The sequence below is a fragment of the Mugil cephalus genome, chromosome 19 (assembly GCF_022458985.1).
Source record: "Mugil cephalus isolate CIBA_MC_2020 chromosome 19, CIBA_Mcephalus_1.1, whole genome shotgun sequence".
In the NCBI taxonomy this organism is placed as follows: domain Eukaryota; kingdom Metazoa; phylum Chordata; class Actinopteri; order Mugiliformes; family Mugilidae; genus Mugil; species Mugil cephalus.
In genome coordinates, this window is record NC_061788.1 from 925,208 (window position 1) to 944,929 (window position 19,722).

The 19,722-nt window shown below is 47.7% G+C and overlaps 3 protein-coding genes across 7 annotated transcripts; 1 reads left to right on the forward strand and 2 right to left on the reverse strand.

Annotated features, from left to right (window-relative positions):
* Positions 1-690: 690 nt before the first annotated feature.
* On the forward strand, positions 691-5,593 carry hsdl2 (hydroxysteroid dehydrogenase like 2). Of its 2 annotated transcripts, XM_047570579.1 has the most exons (11): positions 719-1,023; positions 1,752-1,915; positions 2,441-2,539; positions 2,628-2,742; positions 2,815-2,918; positions 3,343-3,441; positions 3,530-3,724; positions 3,797-3,868; positions 3,938-4,087; positions 5,015-5,143; positions 5,227-5,593. In XM_047570579.1, exons 1-11 carry the CDS (start codon positions 1,007-1,009, stop codon positions 5,340-5,342), a joined length of 1,260 nt encoding a protein of 419 aa, XP_047426535.1. In that variant the 5' UTR covers positions 719-1,006; the 3' UTR covers positions 5,343-5,593. The 2 variants fall into 2 exon arrangements, with proteins under 2 accessions (XP_047426536.1, XP_047426535.1); XM_047570580.1 differs by lacking the exons at positions 5,015-5,143; positions 5,227-5,593 and adding an exon at positions 4,222-4,361 and having other exon boundaries at positions 691-1,023.
* A 3,901-nt stretch (positions 5,594-9,494) lies between these two features.
* Positions 9,495-15,917, reverse strand: ugcg (UDP-glucose ceramide glucosyltransferase). Its single transcript, XM_047569914.1, has 10 exons — positions 14,890-15,917; positions 13,424-13,568; positions 12,759-12,861; positions 12,575-12,676; positions 12,339-12,451; positions 11,626-11,804; positions 11,449-11,535; positions 11,258-11,365; positions 10,805-10,883; positions 9,495-10,510 (listed from the first exon to the last, which is right to left on the reverse strand). Exons 1-10 carry the CDS (start codon positions 14,985-14,987, stop codon positions 10,340-10,342), a joined length of 1,185 nt encoding a protein of 394 aa, XP_047425870.1. The 5' UTR covers positions 14,988-15,917; the 3' UTR covers positions 9,495-10,339.
* Positions 15,918-16,066: 149 nt separating this feature from the next.
* On the reverse strand, positions 16,067-19,182 carry LOC124996668 (molybdopterin synthase catalytic subunit-like). Of its 4 annotated transcripts, none has more exons than XM_047569917.1 (5): positions 17,813-18,306; positions 17,122-17,417; positions 16,822-16,978; positions 16,434-16,557; positions 16,067-16,211 (listed from the first exon to the last, which is right to left on the reverse strand). In XM_047569917.1, exons 2-5 carry the CDS (start codon positions 17,231-17,233, stop codon positions 16,179-16,181), a joined length of 426 nt encoding a protein of 141 aa, XP_047425873.1. In that variant the 5' UTR covers positions 17,234-17,417; positions 17,813-18,306; the 3' UTR covers positions 16,067-16,178. The 4 variants fall into 4 exon arrangements, with proteins under 4 accessions (XP_047425873.1, XP_047425872.1, XP_047425871.1 ...); XM_047569916.1 differs by having other exon boundaries at positions 16,067-16,165; positions 17,813-18,300; XM_047569915.1 differs by lacking the exon at positions 17,813-18,306 and having other exon boundaries at positions 16,323-16,557.
* Between the last annotated feature and the right edge of the window lie 540 nt (positions 19,183-19,722).

The following is a 19,722-nucleotide window of genomic DNA, read 5'->3' on the forward strand; positions in this document are numbered from 1 at the left end:
CAAAACAATCCTCCACGTTTCCCTGTCAGAGCTTTTATGGAGATTCTGATAGAAATTGTGTTTTTTAATACTGAACATTCATGTGTTCATCTAATTAACGATATGTTATGACTTGTTAATAAAAAGGTTTCATTAAAAAAAAACACTAGCAATTCCTCTTTAGTGACGTCACAACATGGCGGCGCTCGGTCACGTCTCAGATAAATAAATAAATAAATAAATCTTAGCTCTATGAATGAAAACTTAAGTGAGTGTGTTAGTTTGTTTACAGATGAGTATTTATTCAAATAAATATATTTATTCGTTAAAATACGTGTTTTTACCCAGTGTGTTCTGTCAGATTCTCACTGAGATGAATAAATGTGGAATTATTACGGGAGTAATAATAATAATAATAATTTGGCTGCAGGAACTAAAGCAGATTTCCCTGTGAAATGAACATGTGACAAATAAAACCTCATCTTATCTATTATCTATTTTTTACTGGTGCAGACTCTGTGCAACAAACACCAAGACGAATTCCGTCTGTGTACAAACATACTTCGCAATAAAGTCTTTTTTTAAAAAAAAAAACTTTATTAACAAATACAACCCCGTTCAATAACAACCTCCAGAGGGCCACAAACATTTCAGAGACAATATTTGAGAACGTTTTATTACCAGAGAAACGCTTTCAAAGAGTTTTAACGTGTTGTTTAACAGAGGAGTGGTTTACATTAGTGGATCTGATCTATTTGTCTAAATTTATTATAACCAGATTGACGAATAGTCTCGTTTTAACACATGTATATTTAATGGAGACTTTTCTGGTTCTGATTCCGAATCCGGGGAAAACTTTACCGACACACCGGAAAGACCAGGCCGGTGACTTCCTGCTGAGGATCTGAAGTGGGTGAAAGGTGAAGACAACCTGCAGGAGACCACATATCTGCAGGAGACCAGATCTCTGAGGTTCGGTTCGGTTCGGTTCGGTTCCTGGTCGCTTTAATCTCACCTGAGAACCACGATGCTGCAGAACACGGGGTGAGTGATCGCAGCCCGAGGTCCGTTCAGAAAAGTCGGTCAAATAAGAACCGAGCGCTCGTTAGCGACCGAGCAGCAGCTGGAGCAAAGTTCATGTTTTACCGGAGCAAACGGATTCAGTTCCGAGTTTCACTGCAGCCGATTAGAAGAGGGAACGTCTCCGGGGCGGAACCCGGACCCAGATCTGTCCTGGTCTCTCTGCCGCGACGCCTCTGAGCAAGGCATTCACAAGTTGAAGGTTATTCAGTGGACTTCGTTAAGAGCTGCCTGTCCTTTTGTCGTCTCACTGAATGTGCTGTGAAGTATCAACAACGAATAATAATAATAATAAGAAGAAGAAAGTTGTTCTAGGGAATTAATAGCTCATCAAAATAAACTCGTTTGTATTTGAGATGTTTTAGACTCAGAAACATTAAACTGAAGTTTAAAGAGTTTGGTAACAGCTGACTTCCTCCACATAGTTTAGCTTTTAAATGTTAAATGTTGGAGCAGAAGTGTCGTGTTCAAAACTACAGCTGAGTGGAGAAAATTAAGTTAATGTCTTCAGTGTCATTCTTGCACTTTATAAATTCATCCCACATGGACCAGATTAGACCCGGGTTAGAACATTATGTTCAGTTTTATCTTGACTCGTCTACATTAGCGCCACCGTCTGGACTGAAGGGTAGTTTATCTTTTATCTGGGTGGAAATTAGCTCGCTAATTAGCGTGATGCTACTGTGTTTCAGGAAGCTAGCTGGCTGCACTCTGTTCATCACCGGAGCGAGCCGAGGCATCGGGAAAGCTATCGCCCTGAAAGCTGCCAGAGACGGAGCTAACATCGTCATCGCCGCCAAGACCGCGGAACCTCACCCGAAGCTACCGGGAACCATCTACACCGCGGCCCAGGAGGGTGAGGGGCTAGCAGGCTAACAGGCTAACTGCTAGCATTAACATTAGCTCAGGAGGGGGAGGGGCTAACAGGCTAACTCCTAGCACTAACATTAGCTCAGGAGGGGAGGGGCTAGCAGGCTAACAGGCTAACTCCTAACATTCACCTTAGCTCAGGAGGGGGAGGGGCTAGCAGGCTAACAGGCTAACTCCTAACATTCACCTTAGCTCAGGAGGGTGAGGGGCTAGCAGGCTAACAGGCTAACTCCTAACATTAACATTAGCTCAGGAGGGTGAGGGGCTAGCAGGCTAACAGGCTAACTCCTAACATTAACATTAGCTCAGGAGGGTGAGGGGCTAGCAGGCTAACTCCTAGCATTTACATTAGCTCAGGAGGGTGAGGGGCTAGCAGGCTAACAGGCTAACTCCTAGCATTAACATTAGCTCAGGAGGGGGAGGGGCTAGCAGGCTAACAGGCTAACAGGTGAACAGGTTAACTGCTGTTATTGTGGAGGCTACTATTGGTATTTTTCTCGTTATTCCTCAGTGGAGGCGGCCGGGGGGAAGGCGCTGCCATGTGTGGTCGACATCCGGGATGAGCAGCAGATTGGAGACGCTGTTCAGAAAGCTGTCGACAAGTTTGGAGGTGAAGCGGCTCATTGGTTCAACCTGCCAAACATACAGTGCCCCGCCCCCGCAGTGACATCATCACACCTGTGGTCTGTAATTGGCAGGAATCGACATCCTGGTGAACAACGCCAGCGCCATCAATCTGACGGGGACCCTGGAGACGCCCATGAAGAAGGTCGACCTGATGCTGGGGATCAATCTGAGAGGAACATACCTGACGTACGAAGTTAACGAGCTGTTCTTAACGAGCTGTTCTTAACGAGCTGTTCTTAACGAGCTGTTCTGTTTCAGGTCCAAGCTGGTCATCCCTCACCTGCTGAAGAGTGGCAGACCTCACATCCTGAACTTGTCGCCTCCGCTGAACCTGAACCCTGTCTGGTTCAAGAATCACACAGGTAACCATGGCAACAGCACAGGTAACCGTAGCAACTGTGTGAGCAGGTGAGTAGCACACCTGTGCTGGTGCAAACTCCGGACCTGCCCTTTTAGTTTGGTCTTTAATTGAGTCTATTTATTTATTTATTGAGTATTTAAACATGGTTCCACTGGTTTAGCGTTTGATTCTGTATCAACGTGTATCAGTGTCTCATTTGTTTGACTTTTAGCGTTTTGCGTTGTCAGGTTTTTGTTTTTGTTCACCTTGTGCTCTTATGTTTTTATTCATTGACCGGTTTTATCCTCTGGTGTTTCTTCACTTATGGTAGCGTCTCCAGATTTTAATGAAAGCTTTGTGTGTGTGTGTGTGTGTGTGTGTGTGTGTGTGTGTGTGTGTGTGTGTGTGTGTGTGTGTGTGTGTGTGCGTGTGTGTGTGTGTGTTAGCGTACACCATGGCTAAGTACGGCATGTCCATGTGTGTCCTGGGAATGGCCGAAGAGTTCAGAGGTCAAATCGCCGTCAACGCCCTGTGGCCCAGGACAGGTCAGTGGCTAACGCTTAGCAGTGGCTAACATTTAGCATGCTAACAGCAGCGCCTCATGAAGCTACCTCTGCTGTGTTGTTGCCGTAGCGATCCAGACGGCGGCCATGGACATGCTGGGCGGGGATGGCATCGGGAAACAGTGCCGCACCGCTGACATCATGGCAGACGCCGCCTACGCCGTCCTGTCCCAGCCCAGGGACTACACGGGACACTTCCTGGTGGACGAGGACGTCCTCAAGGAGCAGGGAGTCAGAGACTTCGACCAGTACGCCGTCCAGCCAGGTGACTGCCAACGTTAGCCTAGCATAGCCGCTGGTTACGTGATGCTCATGGTGGTCTGTGATTGGTCGACAGGTCACCCTCTGCTGCCGGACTTCTTCCTGGATGAGACGCCCGAGAACCTGGCCCAGCAGATGGAGCAACACGGTAAATACCTTTAACCTTTAACCCCCCTCATCTCAGCCCACACTTATTTTTATTTTCTACCGTTGCTAGGGGCAACGCCAGCCTTCAAACCACCACCATCCTCCACGGCCACGCCCCCCTCAGGTGGACCAATAGAGAACACGTTTGAGGCGATCAGAGGAGTTCTCAGCGAGGACGTGGTGAAGTCGACACAAGGAATCTATCAGTTCGACCTGTCAGGTAAGAGGAGAGCACGGGGGCGTGGCATTAAGCACAGGGGCGTGGCTTTAATGGACCTGTGTGTCCTTATAAGGAGAGCATGGGGGCGTGGCATTAATGGGGCGTGGCTTTAATGGAGCATATGTCCTTATAAGGAGAGCACGGGGGCGTGGCATTAATGGGGCGTGGCTTTAATGGAGCGTATGTCCTTATAAGGAGAGCACGGGGGCGTGGCATTAAGTGTGGGGGTGTGGCTTTAATGGAGCGTGTGTCCTTATAAGGAGAGCACGGGGGCGTGGCATTAATGGAGCGTGTGTCCTTATAAGGAGAGCACGGGGGCGTGGCATTAATGGAGCGTGTGCCCTTATAAGGAGAGGATGGGGGCGTGGCATTAATGGGGCGTGGCTTTAATGGGGCGTGTGTCCTTATAAGGAGAGCACGGGGGCGTGGCATTAAGCACGGGGGCGTGGCATTAAGCACGGGGGCGTGGCTTCAATGGAGCGTGTGTCCTTATAAGGAGAGCACGGGGGCGTGGCATTAAGTATGGGGGCGTGGCATTAATGGAGCGTGTGTCCTTATAAGGAGAGCACGGGGGCGTGACATTAATGGGGCGTGGCTTTAATGGAGCGTGTGTCCTTATAAGGAGAGCACGGGGGCGTGGCATTAATGGGGCGTGGCTTTAATGGAGCGTGTGTCCTTATAAGGAGAGCACGGGGGTGTGGCATTAATGGGGCGTGGCTTTAATGGAGCGTGTGTCCTTATAAGGAGAGCATGGGGGCGTGGCTTTAATGGGGCGTGGCTTTAATGGAGCGTGTGTCCTTATAAGGAGAGCATGGGGGCGTGGCTTTAATGGGGCGTGGCTTTAATGGAGCGTGTGTCCTTATAAGGAGAGCACGGGGGCGTGGCATTAATGGGGCGTGGCTTTAATGTAGCGTGTGTCCTTATAAGGAGAGCACGGGGGCGTGTGGTTCCTGGACCTGAAGAGCGGTGCTGGCAGCGCGGGACCCGGCGAGCCCCCGGTCAAGGCGGACGTTGTCATGGCGATGGACTCCAGTGACTTCAGCAAGATGTTTTCAGGTGAGTGGTCGCGCCGTTACCAGGACGCCGGCCTGTCTGCGCGGGCTATGTGGTTGCCATGGTAACGTGTCCTGTGGTTGCAGGGAAGCTGAAGCCCACGATGGCCTTCATGTCAGGAAAGCTGAAGATCAAAGGCGACATGACGCTCGCCATCAAACTGGAGAAACTGATGAGCCGCATGGGCAAGGCCAAACTGTGAGGCCCCGCCCACTGCTCTGTCAGGCCACGCCCACGGACCCTCAGGCCACGCCCACGTCTGTAGCTGTACATGTTGCCTTATAATAAACTACCATGTGACCAGGAGAGGACGCGCTCAGACCGATGCAGGCTGGGTAATGAAGTTTAACTGTGTGTAGTTAGAGGAACTTCAGGTCGGACTCATTAATTAAATGTTTTTCAGATTAATGATGAAATAATGAACAGGTATTAATAATAAAGTGTTGGTGCTGATTCTGTGTTCTCAGTCTGTTTATTGATAAACAGCTGATGTGTGATACATCGGCTTGTTTCCGTGGAGACGGACTGTAGCCGCCCACCATCGCCCAGTAGAGGGCGCTGCTGAAATAAACATGAGCCCTGGTGTTACATGTTATATATTCACTAGTGTCGATGCCTTTCTCAGGAGGAAACCAGAGTTAAACACATTGATCCATGGGCTAAGTTAGAACCACCAAGGGAGGACGGGGAGGAGACAGAGGAGGAGACAGAGGAGGAGACAGAGGAGGAGACAGAGGAGGAGACGGAGGAGGAGACAGAGGAGACAGAGGAGACAGAGGAGGAGACAGAGGAGACAGAGGAGGAGACGGGGAAGGAGACGGAGGAGACGGGGAGGAGTTGTTTTAGTGTAACGACGTTCATGAACACGTCCTCTGGCTCAGTGTGAATGAGACTGGTGATGTAGTTTATTAAAGTTTACATGTTCGGGGGCTGTGGCTCCGCAGGTAGAGCTGGTCGTCCATGAACCGAAGGGTTAGTGGTTCCATCCCCTGAGCGCCATGTGCCGAAGTGTCAATGAGCAAGACACTGAACTTCCAGTTGCTCCCAGTGCAGAGTGTGTGTGTGTGTGTGTGTGTGTGAATGGGTGAATGTGTGTGTGTGTGAGTGAATGTGTGTGTGTGTGTGTGTGTGTGTGTGTGTGTGTGAGTGAATGTGTGTGTGTGTGTGTGTGTGTGTGTGTGAGTGAATGTGTGTGTGTGTGAATGTGTCTCAGACTGTAAAAGGTAAAAGGCTTGAGAACCTCTGAGTAGGTAGAAAATAAGAGCGAGACCATTTACCAAAGCACAGGGAAAAGAGGTTCACCTGAAATCAAGTTACTATATTTTCCCATAACTTTGTTGAGACAAGGACAAGACCGAAATAAAAGACAAACGTCTTCAGAGTGTCCTACACACGAGGAGACGCTTAAATCTGTATCTTTCTTAAAACGTTGTGAAAAAGCTTCTGTGAATCATATTAAAAGATTCTTCTTTTACCTGATTATTAATTATTTATCCAGCATCTTTTTCCAGTCACGGTTCATTTTTCTGACCTGCGTTGATCAAACGTCATCTCCACCACATCTCAATATACATAATATACATCTGATATTTGATTAGAAATAACTTACACCGCTCTAGAATTGTCTGAGACCCTTTCTGTACAACTTTTTTATTTTTTAATAATGTACAATACTCATATATTTATAAATGAAACAAATTAAATCTCTTAAGGACCAACTGCTTAACTTGCTTTAATCTTGCTTGCGTTGGTGCTTTTTAGAAAAGAAATGACTTGAGTTATTATGTAAAGTGGATTGTGACCTTATTTTTATTTTGGTGAGAACTTTTACAATATTTTTTAAAAATATCTGTGGTGGTGGAAATGACAAAGAACTCGTCAATGTGTAATTCATGTTAATTTAAAGTGTAATATTAAGAAGTCTAACACATGATCTACTTTCACAGTCCTCATCACTCCAAGCAAAGATTGAGTTTCCACAGAGTGATGTGGTGGAAATGATTTGAATCTTATACTTAATGTGTGCAAAAAAACAAAAATACAGTTTTTCAACTAAAAAAAAAAAAAAAACTTTTTAAAAACATGTGAAGGTGCAACATGATATATATATAAAAATATATAAAATTTGTCTCACATTAAACACTATAATGTATTTTAATTATTTTACTGATACTTAATTCAGGTACATTAATAGTTTTCAAATAAATCACATTTTTATACTTTATTTTCATTGTTGAAAGTCTGGGTGTGCGACAAGGAGGAAACTGTGATTTTGTATAAAAAATAAAAAATAATAGAAAGGTGGTAATTTTTTTAAAGTGGTTTTATCGTTAGATTGACAAAGAAAGTGGAATTTGTACAAAATGATGTGTATTTTTAAAAATATGACCAAGCGAAGAACATAAAAGGCCACAAATGTTTGAAACGCGCTGACGGGATGTAAACGGGATGTAAATGTAAACGGGATGTAAACGGGATGTAAATATAAACGGGATGTAAACGGGATGTAAACGGGATGTAACCGGGATGTAACCGGGATGTAAATGTAAACGGGATGTAAACGGGATGTAAACGGGATGTAACCGGGATGTAAATGTAAACGGGATGTAAACGGGATGTAAACGTAAACGGGATGTAAATATAAACGGGATGTAAATATAAACGGGATGTAAATATAAACGGGATGTAAACGGGATGTAAACGGGATGTAAACGGGATGTAAATATAAACGGGATGTAAACGGGATGTAAACGGGATGTAACCGGGATGTAACCGGGATGTAAATGTAAACGGGATGTAAACGGGATGTAAACGTAAACGGGATGTAAATATAAACGGGATGTAAACGGGAATAACGTCGGGGGATTATGAACCTGTTGCTGATGGTTTGGACTCAGAGTGAAGGAGGAAATATTTCCTGAAGGGTTGATCAGTTGTGTCTCTGCTCGGACGTGTGGCGGACTGACACCGGGACGTTTTATTTCCCTCCGTTATTTCTGTCGTGTCTCCGTTAAACGGTGACGTGGTGTCGGATGCGCGTGCAGGAGGAGACGGTGATGCTGACATCAGATCGCTGCTCTGTGCACTGACTCATGTCACCGGTCGGTCGAAGCCGCTCGTCCTGTTTGTTCGGTCGTTCTTCCGGTGACGCCTGCCAGGCTGCGCGCGCAGCTCCTCTGTACTAGTCGCCAGTGAGTCATGATAAGTGAGTTATATCAGAAATGGATTTTATTTCATGAAGCGTTGTTTAACAGACATTCAGTTTTCTTCGTTCACATACTAATATAGTTTAGAAACAGGCTAAAAAACAAAGCATGACACCTTTAAAGATGACATCACTTCCTGTCAGATATTCGGCCCCGCCCAGGCCACACCCCCTGAAAATAATATTATATGTAGCATGCTTAATATAGCATGCTACATGCTAAGGGAGCTCTTGTGTTGGGAGGCGGGGCCATGTTACAATGATGCTAGTTCCGCTGGATGGTAAGGCTCTTAGCATGCTAGCTTTAACATTAGCATTAACACGAACTTCTTTATGTACCAGTTAATGCAGAAGGGGCGGGGCTTATTATATACCCAGCCACCAGGTCATGTGACCTCGCCATCTGTCAGGTCGGCCATCTTGATGAATCACATGACTGACCCACTGAATAAACAATAAACTCCCTGCAGGCTCCGCCCACTCTGTAGCCTTTCAGCCAATCACACACAGACGACTCCGACGCGTTTGTTTTCCGCTTTGAAAGGATAAAACTTTATTGTTCTTGTGTTGACACAACCCTCAGCTCTGATTGGTCACAGACGACAGCAGAAAAGTCAGTTTAAAAAAAAACAACAACCACGATAAACAAATCAGAATCCTAACGATCTGATTGGACGACAGCGACGGGTTCATCCGACAAGACTGATGATGTCATCAACTAAACCCTGGTGGCTACGCTAACAGCTAACAGTGAGGCAACACGGCTTTAAGAAACACACACACACTCACACACTCACACACACACATACCACACACACACACACTCACACACTCACACACACACATACCACACACACACACACTCACACACACAGTGTTCAGACTCAACCTAAAGTGTTCAGAAATGTGGAGTTGTTCTCATTTGTTTTGGTCCTGTGTTCTGTTCTATGTTCTGTGTCTTGTACGTTATGTTCTGTGTGAAATGTTCTTTGTGTGAAATGTGTTCTATGTGTTGTATGTTCTGTGTTGTATGTTGTGTTCTATGTGTTGTATGTTGCGTTCTATGTGTGAAATGTTGCGTTCTGTGTTCTATGTTCTATGTGTTGTATGTTGCGTTCTATGTGTTGTATGTTGCGTTCTGTGTTCTATGTTCTATGTGTTGTATGTTGTGTTCTGTGTGTTGTATGTTGCGTTCTATGTGTGAAATGTTGTGTTCTGTGTTCTATGTTCTATGTGTTGTATGTTGCGTTCTATGTGTGAAATGTTGTGACCATAGCGTCACAGATTTGAAGTCAGTGCTGGAGAGTTGATCCGATCTCTCCGTTGGGAACTGATCCTGGTTCTGGTCAGACCTGGTTCTAAGTAGAACTAGTAGATTTCAGACCGGAGGTCATCAGATGATTCATGTTTTCAGTTTTAATTTAAATCAAGACAAAGCCTCTTTAGCCTCTTTTAGCTCCTTGTTCTGTTTCTGGAAGCAGTCGTCCCGTCCTGTAGCGTTAGCTGTGTAGCGTTAGCGCTGAGGCTACATGCTAACACTGATGTCCATGAGTTTTAAGATGAATCGATTGTTGAGTTCGAACAGTTTCCTCAGAAAAGGACGAAGAGAAGAAGATGGGTTTTCATTTTGTTTCCTTCCACCACAGAAGAAGAAAACAGACGTCCAGCTTTTCACCACAACCCATAAACTTTGTTATTTCCTGTTTGTGTGTTTGTTCCAGTCAGGAGCTTCTGGGTCCTGACTGGCTGATTCTCTCTTCTCTCCCTCCGGTGGGCGTGTCCCTCCGGGGGGGCGTGTCCCTCCGGGGGGCGTGTCCCTCCGTCCTGCGCTCTCATTGGCTTGTTCTGGCGTTTAAGTTTTAGCACCAAAAGGAACATAAATAGTTAAAAAGACGCTCTCAGTTTATTCTCTAAAAAAAAAATTCACATCGGTCTCTGCCACTGGGGCGTGGTTGCCGCGGCGACTCCGCCTCGGGGCGAGGTTGCCGTGGCGACTAGACGTCGAGGATCTCCTCGGCCGTGCCTCCACAGCGGAGGCGGTAGCGTCCGGTCCTCCAGCTGATGGTCGGGTCCCAAAGAGCCGACAGGAAGATCTGAACCGCCATCGACTCCCGGATGAACCAGGCCACAGCGAAGTCCAGCTTAGAGAAGCAGAGAGGACCCCCCTGTGGGCAGAGACACCCCCATCAGTAACCACCATTATGTTCTATGTGTTGTTCTATGTGTTGTTCTATGTGTCTATAAAAAGGAAATGTACACACACAAACAAACAGCCATGAAAACCTCATACATCAATATTATTTATGCTTTTTTTCATAAATCACTTAAACAACTTGTTTAGAAATATTTCATCATTTTTTACAAACATGTAGAAAAACACCGGAGGACGATATAAAGGTTAAAGTTTTGTTTACTTCACATGTAGAATGAAAGAGTGATTAGTGAGAAGCTGCCGGTACCTGGACCCCAGTGAGCTGGATGTAGTCAGAGATGAACCAGGCCAGACAGTGACACATGAAGAACACCATCATGTCCCACCTGCACACAGACACACACCGTCCTGCTTTTATTCTGAAAAACCTGATGCTGTTCTCTGATTGGCTGCTCTTCTCTGATTGGCTGCTCTCTGATTGGCTGCTCTCTGACTGGCTGCTCTTCTCTGATTGACTGTTCTCTGACTGGCTGCTGCTCTCTGACTGGCTGCTCTTCTCTGATTGACTGTTCTCTGACTGGCTGCTGTTCTCTGACTGGCTGTTCTCTGACTGGCTGCTCTTCTCTGACTGGCTGTTCTCTGACTGGCTGTTCTCTGATTGGCTGTTCTCTGACTGGCTGCTCTCTGACTGGCTGCTCTCTGACTGGCTGCTCTCTGATTGGCTGCTCTCTGATTGGCTGCTCTCTGATTGGCTGCGTACCTAAAGACGTGATGAGCCGCCCAGCCAATGATGAGGCTGGCCAGGAAGCACTCAGAGATGGGTTCAAGGACGGTTCCAGGAAGCATGTTGACCCTCAGCTTGGTCCACCTGAACATGCAACACACGCGTTAAAACACACACACTAATACACACTAACACACACAGCCAATCAGGACTCGGCCTGGTGTCACCTGATCATGCGGGACTGGAACTGGCCAATGGAGTAGGAGCCAGAGTTCTGCAGCGCCACCTGAGTCGACATGGAGAACTTCCATCCTCTGAGGAGACACAAGCTAACATGTTAGCCACACACTAACAGGCTAACAGGCTAACAGATTAACAGCCTGCTACCAGGCTAACAGGCTAACCTGTCTGCGATGGCTTTGGCCATGAAGTAGTCCTCTGCGATGTACTGTGCGAAGGCCACGAGCCCCCCAGCCTGATCCAGGACGTCCTTCCTCATCAGACACGACATCCCAGTCACACACTTGATCCCGGTCACGTTGGCCGAGATGTAGGAGCGGGGGTGGGACGTCCCGAAGTACACCTGGAGACACACTTAGCATGTTAGCACCTGCGTAACCAGCCACCTGCTAGGAATGGCTGTTAGCGGCTACGTAACTAGCCACGATGATAATTTACTATCCTGCAATAAATGTGATAAAGTTGATGACGAACTCAACGTCCTAGAGACGTTCTAGAGACGTTCTAGAGACGTTCTAGAGACGTCCTCTCAGCTGTAGCTCACCTGTAATAAGCTACTAATCTAATGAGCAGAGTAGAAAACAAGTCTGGAGGAAGGAGGTGAAGCAGACACAGAAATCTAAACGAGGCTCCTCATCAATAACATGGAACTGGTTCAGAGACCAGGAGGTGGAACAAACTAAGGTCTAAGAACACAACACATTTATTCAGCACCTGAACAACAACCACAAGACACACGGAGAACGACCAGAGAACATGAGTCTCCTCCTCTGGGAAAATAACAACTAATGAGGAGAAAAGCCAGAGATGGAACTGACTGAGTCAGAATATTTATGGGGGTCAGTGTTTCAGGCCGTTAGCCTGGTGCTAGCCTCACCTGCTCCAGCGTGGCGGCGAAGCCTTGGCGGTCGGCGACGTACGGCAGCCCGTGGACTAGCCCCACCCCCTCTGTCATCTGATTGGTCATATCTGTCAGTGTGTCGGGTTTCACTGCCAGACACACACACAGGGAGTTAGCATTAGCGCTGACTGAATGCTAGGCTAACAGACTAACACGCTACCATGCTAACAGACTAAAAGACTACCATGCTAACAGGCTAATAGCAGGCTAACCTCTGATGCCGCTGTCACAGATCCACACCAGGCTGTACTTAGCCGCCTCGTAGCCCGGCATCAGGTTGTTGATCTTGGGGTTGATTCCAACTTTCTTTCCCCCTGAGAACCACAGAACCAGACATGAGCAGGAGGGGCTAGAGGAGAGCTCAGCCAATCAGGCGTCAGGTGGGCGGAGACTCACCGATGAAGAGGCGAGCGTCCACGTTGGGATATTTCCCCAACAACTTCTTACAGACGTCAACAGCCGGATCGTCCTGGTCCTGAATGCAGAGCAGGACCTCGTACTGGAGCACAGGGGGCAAATACAGGGGGGATTAGAGGGGGTAGGTAGGGGGGGGGTAGGTAGACGGGTAATTAGAGGGGGTAGGTAGAGGGGTAATTAGAGGGGGTAGATAGACGGGTAATTAGAGGGGGTAGGTAGAGGGGTAATTAGAGGGGGTAGATAGACGGGTAATTAGAGGGGGTAGGTAGAGGGGGTAGGTAGAGGGGGTAGGTAGAGGGGTAGGTAGAGGGGGGTAGGTAGAGGGGGGTAGGTAGAGGGGTAGGTAGAAGCTGATCTTGGGGTAGTTAACCTCTTATTATTCCAGTCTATTTAGGACACAGACATGGGTCTCCAGGTTGGAGATGAGGTTGGGGGGTAGTTAGGAGGGTAGTTGGGGGGTAGTTGGGGGGTAGTTGTACCTGGGGGTAGTCCAGGGTGAAGAAGGTCTCCAGGTTGGAGATGAGGTTGGGGGGTAGTTAGGAGGGTAGTTTGGGGGGGGGGGGGGGGGGGGGGGGGGGTAGTTGGGGGGTAGTTAGGAGGGTAGTTGGGGGGTAGTTAGGAGGGTAGTTGGGGGGTAGTTGTACCTGGGGGTAGTCCAGGGTGAAGAAGGTCTCCAGGTTGGAGATGAGGTTGGGGTCGACGCCCTTCAGAGGCTTCAGGAGAGAGACGCCGGACGTCTGGATGAACGGCTGCTTGACCTCTGACCTCTTCTTGTGGAGGTGGAGCCTCCTGAAACACACAGGGTCAAAGGTCAGAGCATCACATGACCACAGGCTGGACAAGCCCCGCCCCCGTCACCTCCACCTCTTCTACAGTTACCAACCCGCCAACACACCAACAACACGCCAACTACACATCAACAACACACCAACTACACATCAACAACACACAACTACACATCAACAACACACCATCAACCCGCCAACACACCAACTACACATCAACACGCCAACAACACACCAACTACACATCAACACGCCAACAGCACATCAACAACACACAACTACACATCAACAACACGCCAACAACACATCAACACACCAACTACAGGCCAACTACACATCAACTACACATCAACAACACACCAACACGCCAACTACATGTCAACAACACACCAACTACACACCAAATACACATTAACAACACACCAACTACATGTCAACACAACAACTACACATCAACACGCCAACAACACATCAACAACACATCAACAACACACCAACTACACGTCAACACATCAACACGCCAAAAACACGCCAACACACCAATGACATGTCAATTACATGGCAACAATGTCAACAACAACTGCTCTGATTCAAAATAAAGGAGCAGGACTGAGTCCTGGTGTCAGGTCGGGTCTGAGGAAGGGTCTCGTGAGGGACATCAGCTGACCTCTAAACTTCTATTGATCAGACCAATTTTTTTTAACATCTCGAATGAGGCGGATTACTAATATTATGTTATAAACGGATTATCGCCGAATTAAAAATCGAGCCAGAACACCTGGAGACCGGCAGACACCCCCTGCCTGGCGGGACTCAGAGACCTGGATCCGGACCGGAGATGCTAAAAACGGACGATTTTTAAACGAGGTTCGGCGTCAACGCAGGAAACAGGAAATATGTCTTGTAACCAACCATGACAAAACCGAACCCGGACCCGGAAACCGTCCGGTACACAGACACACGGCACCCGACCTAACAGAACCGAACCGGAACCCAGGAACCCTCCGGTACCGGGACCCGTATCTTTTTCTTTCTTTCAGTTATTTTGTTTCCTAGAGTTTAGCTGCGGGGCTAACGGCTAACGGCTAGCGGCGAACCAGGAACACGCCCATCGGCTGCCCGGTGACACCCGGACTTCTACCCCGCAGAAACCCCCGAGAAATCCGCACGAACGAGCCACAAATTACGAGTTTATTCCGATTAATCCACAAAGATTCAAATACGATAAACCCGAGCTGGAGGCTAGCTCATAGCCCCATTAGCTGCTAGCCTCGTTAGCCCCTAGCCCTGTTAGCTGCTAGCGCCGTTAGCTTAGCTACACTCACACGTAGATGATGGACATGAAGTGCATGAGCCACAGAACCAGGAACAGGATGAAGCCGAACACGGCGAGGCCCTGCATGGCGAGGTCCAGCACGGCCATGGCGGTCCGCGGGTCCCCGGCCGGGAGTCACACAGCCTCGGGGTGGAGTCGACCAGCTGACCGGCCTAGGAGAGAGACCGCGTCCGGCTCCGGGAGCGTCGAGTTCGGAGGTTGAAGGCCACAGGTCGGTCTGGAACCAGTCCGAGTCAGGAGCTCCGCTACCTGGGCTCAAAGACCGGTGTCGGTCCGCGAGGCTGGTCCGAGTTTCGGTGAGAGTTTACGGGGTTTGACAGTCAGCAGACCGGGACACGGTCAGCTGATCTACCGGAGATTCGAGACTTCAAAATAAAAGCTCACAATAAATACAATTAGTTATTTGGTGTTTTTTTGATTTTAAAATAAAATGTGATGTCAAGGTGAAATACTGTTAGATGAATAACACGCGTTAGGTTTATATTTGTGTCTGGATGCTGCTTACAGCCCACGATCAATAATTAATACTGAGGCCCCGCCCACACAGGTGAGTCATGGCGATGAGGAAACAGCTCACATGGAAACTGTTGAGAAATCCACAAGGCGTTCACAAGGAAACTCTACAAGGTGCTTTTCTGAAATGCCTTTGGGATTACCAAGATCTGGATGACTCCGAGCTTCCACAGACAAACTATGACAAAGATATATTAAAAAAAAAGCAGCTCCACCAGTAACTCGTCACATGACCTAAAGGTGTGTTCGCCACCAGGTGACATCCACACAACTCCATTCAGATATTCTAATCTCATGTGTATACGAGCTACCACCTTTAAATTTACAGTTTATACCTATTTATCCAATTTGAAATAAATACACAATCTGCTCGTCTGTATATGTTTAAAGTAGCTCACTCACCTGTACATATGTTTCCATCTGTAAATATTGTCCATGTGCTATAAACTATATAAACTATAATCTGTGCTCCAGCTCTGACTTCTGACTGAACCTCTGGTTGATGATGAACTGGATTTAATTGATCTGGACCTGAACATGTGGAATGGCAATAAAGTTGAACCTAATCTAACCTAATGTGATCAAATGTCTGATGTGATCTAATGTCTAATGTCTAATGTGACCCAGGATGTTGATGAACAACACGTCCAGAGTTTCATTGATCATGGTCTTTATTTGGTTGTGTGTTCTCTGGATGACCAGGAACACTCTGCGTTCTCCTTCCAGACCTCCTCCTGCGTGTCGTACACTTCCTGTCAACAACAATCAGCTGATCAGTAACCACGGTGATTTTATTACCTGGCGTCAGGACAAACAAAACACAGGAAATGATCAGAACAAGCTGCAGAAAACAGGTCGGTTTTATTCCATTAACCTGAAAAACATCACAAAAGTCTAAAGAACCAGAACCTTTAGGACCAGAGCTGCTCACAGGACCCCTGCCACAGAAGACCAGAGTCTACTAGATCGGACTGGACTGGACTGGGGCCCGTGGACCAGAGACCAGAGCCTGGCTCCTACCTTCTTCCAGATGGGGACGTGGGCCTTGAGCTGCTCGATGCATCGCTGGATCGCCTGCAGGCCGTCACCGCGGTGAGGAGACGAGATCGCCATGACGACGCTGGCGTCGCCCACCTTCACCCACCTGAGGGGGAATCACAGGGGAGGACATGAACTCCTTGGGAAGATGTTTTTATTTATTCTGTTCTTTCTCCATCAAACGACGGGAACGTGTCAGTAAGTTTCTACTCGGACTGAGCCTCGTGTATTTATAGTATAAAGAGCTTCTATTACTGGTGGCTGTCATTGTACTGGATTGTGGTTCTTAATAAAGTTTAAAAAGACTAAAGTTCTCAGGTGAGTCAGAGAAATGTGGCGTTAGCATTAGCGTTAGCATCAGAGCCCTGACCCGAGCCGGTGGTGGATGCAGATGTGGGCGACGGTCGGCCAACGCCCTCTGATGTCAGCACACAGCCTGGTGAACTCTGATTGGACCATGAGCTCGTACGCCTCGTACTCCAGACCAATCACCTTCCTGCCCTGGAGCTCATCCTCACGGGTCGTACCTGGACACAGACACTATGAGGAGGAGGAGGAGGAGGAGGAGGAGGAGGAGACTCCTCCCTGCCCTCTACTCTGAACCTGAACCCGTCTGACTGCGTCGGGCCGCGGGTCCGATCTCTGCTGATACTGAGACATGAAGACGAACCTATGAAGAGTGAAATGGCTCCACACGAGGAGCTGCCGACGGCGTCGACCACGTCCTGCACACACAACGAATCACGGCTCAGCCTGAAGACGTCTCTGGGCTCCTCCTCCATCTCTGGAACCGACAGGACGGGGTCAGAGTTCACCGGGCTTCCCCCTGTGGTTACCCTCTATCCTCCGCTGAGAGGCGGCACCACGGCAACCTCGTCTCCGTCTCCCAGGGTCACCGCCTGGTCGCCGATGGCAACGTACTGGTGACGCACCGCTAGGACCACCTGACCCTGCAGCTCACACAGCCTGCACACACACAGTTAGCACAGTTAGCACAGTTAGCATAGTTAGCGTTGTTCATTTAGCTCACGTATATATGGGAACCATTCACCACCAATAACCACAGACGAGATAAACACAGGTTGATGCTGTAGCTGCTCTGAGGCCGAACGAGGCTCCTCATCAATAACATCACAACAAGCTAATGTCCAAAGACAGCGACACAACAGCTGAACAACAACCACCAGACACAAGGACCAGAGCAGCCGATGAGTCTGGAGGAAGCAGAACGTCCTGTGGTGGATGAGAGGACCAGACGCTTTGCACAGACCAACGTTATTACGGACGTAACAGTTTAAACATGAATGAACGAAACCATCTTTGTTTCTATGTTTCATCCTGACGACTTTACTTCCTTTTACCTCTGAGCTGAAAACGTCCCGTGGTTCTTTACGTAAATTAGATAAAGGATCCTCAGATGACGTGTTGAGTCCGTTCAGTGTGAGAACAGAGAAGAACAGGTGGCGCTGAAGGTCTGTCTTTACCTGGAGGAACACGTTCCCTCTGCAGCAGAATCATCTCAGACTGGACCTACACCTCATTAACACGTTTATATCCTGCAGGAAGTTTCCACAGAACGAGACGAGAATTCACGTTTATCATGTAGCATCAAGAACAACAGCAAGAACCAAGAACCAAGAACTAAGAACCGGCTGTACCACAGCAGACAGAAACACAGAGACCCTGTGAAGTCCTGGACCTGGACCTGGTCCTGGTCCTGGTCCTGGAACAAGCTGAGACCAGTTTTTATCCATCCACAGTCCATCTACTCAACGACAACATTATGGTATAAATGATCTGAACCTGGGTCCTGGTCCCACAGAGGTCCAGAGGCAGACCTGGTCCAGAGACAGACCTGGTCCTGGTCCCACAGAGGTCCAGAGACAGACCTGGTCCAGAGACAGACCTGGTCCAGGGAGAACCAGACTCTGTGGGTCTGGAGGGATGGAGCCAAGCGTCGCTCTGTGGCCTCATGAATGATGTGTCCTGTGTAACTCTAACCCGAGTGAGTGGTACCTGGGGTGACGCTGGACCAACACCTGCCACAGGTCCTGGCTGCTGATTGGTGTAGGTATGGCCACGCCCCCCTCCTCCTTGACCCCGGTCAGCTGGGCGCTCTGGGCGAAGTACAACACAAACACCTGAAGAAGAAGAAGAAGAAGAAGAAGAAGAAGAAGAGACACTTCCCTGGTCATTTAGTTCAGAGTCTCTGCTACAGTTATTATTATTATTATTATTATAGTTGGTTCTGTCATAGAAGAAGAAGAAGTTTTTATTGTTTAAACTATAAACTATAGCAGCACCGAATGAAGGGAACTGGTCCAGTGTAAAACAGAAGGAAAGAATTAAACTACAGAGTAAATGTGTGCGGGGACAAATATAAATATAAACCTGGAGGTTGGTTTTACTTTGTTTAGTTGAGATTTTGTTGTTTGCTTGTTGTTCTGATCTGATGTTACTGGTGAATATTCGAACTTTTATCTCAGCTGCGTCGCGTCTCCTCAGCGCAGAGCGGCGTTAAAATCAGACAGAAAATGAACGGAGTCTGGTGGAGACGTGGAGACACTCACCTGAGCGGTCATGGAGGAACCTGCTGCGCTTGGTCCAGGAACCACTGTGATTGGCTCCTCCTCCTCCTCCTTCTTCTTCTTCTTCTTCTTCTTCTTCTTCTACTACTACTACTTCCACTTCTACTACTTCCGGTCAGTGAACTGGAGCTTTACTGCCCCCTCCTGGTGGTTTGAGGGACTTTCGGTCACATTTGAGTTGTTCAGTTGTTTTTGTCTTATTTGTTTCAAACTAATAATAAAACAAAAATACGTCACAAACAAACTAAATTGAACCCAAACGGCCACCGAGGCTCTCAGGGAGAAAATGATGTAGTTTGGTTTATTTCCTGGTGAAGAGAAACACAGCAAAGACCCTAACTCACCTGTCCCTTTCTTCCTGTGTTTCTAAACTCACCTGGTGGACCAGTTACCTAACACCTTCAAAATAAAAGCTAATAGATAGAAATACTAAACATACTCATCTGAGCTTGAAAAACAAATTACTAATATTTAAATAAGATCACAAAAGAACAAATATCTCCAACACTCACTCTTGTTTTCTTTTATTTAATCTACGCTCTGCTCCACCTCCCCCAGATACAAGGAAACACACTGAGCCCATTAAAAGAGTTGTCACAGGTCTCTGGATGGAGCCGCTGGCATGTGTGGACATGTGAATGAATGAGGAAACTACAGTCAATAAATGAAGCCTGGTCTCTGTG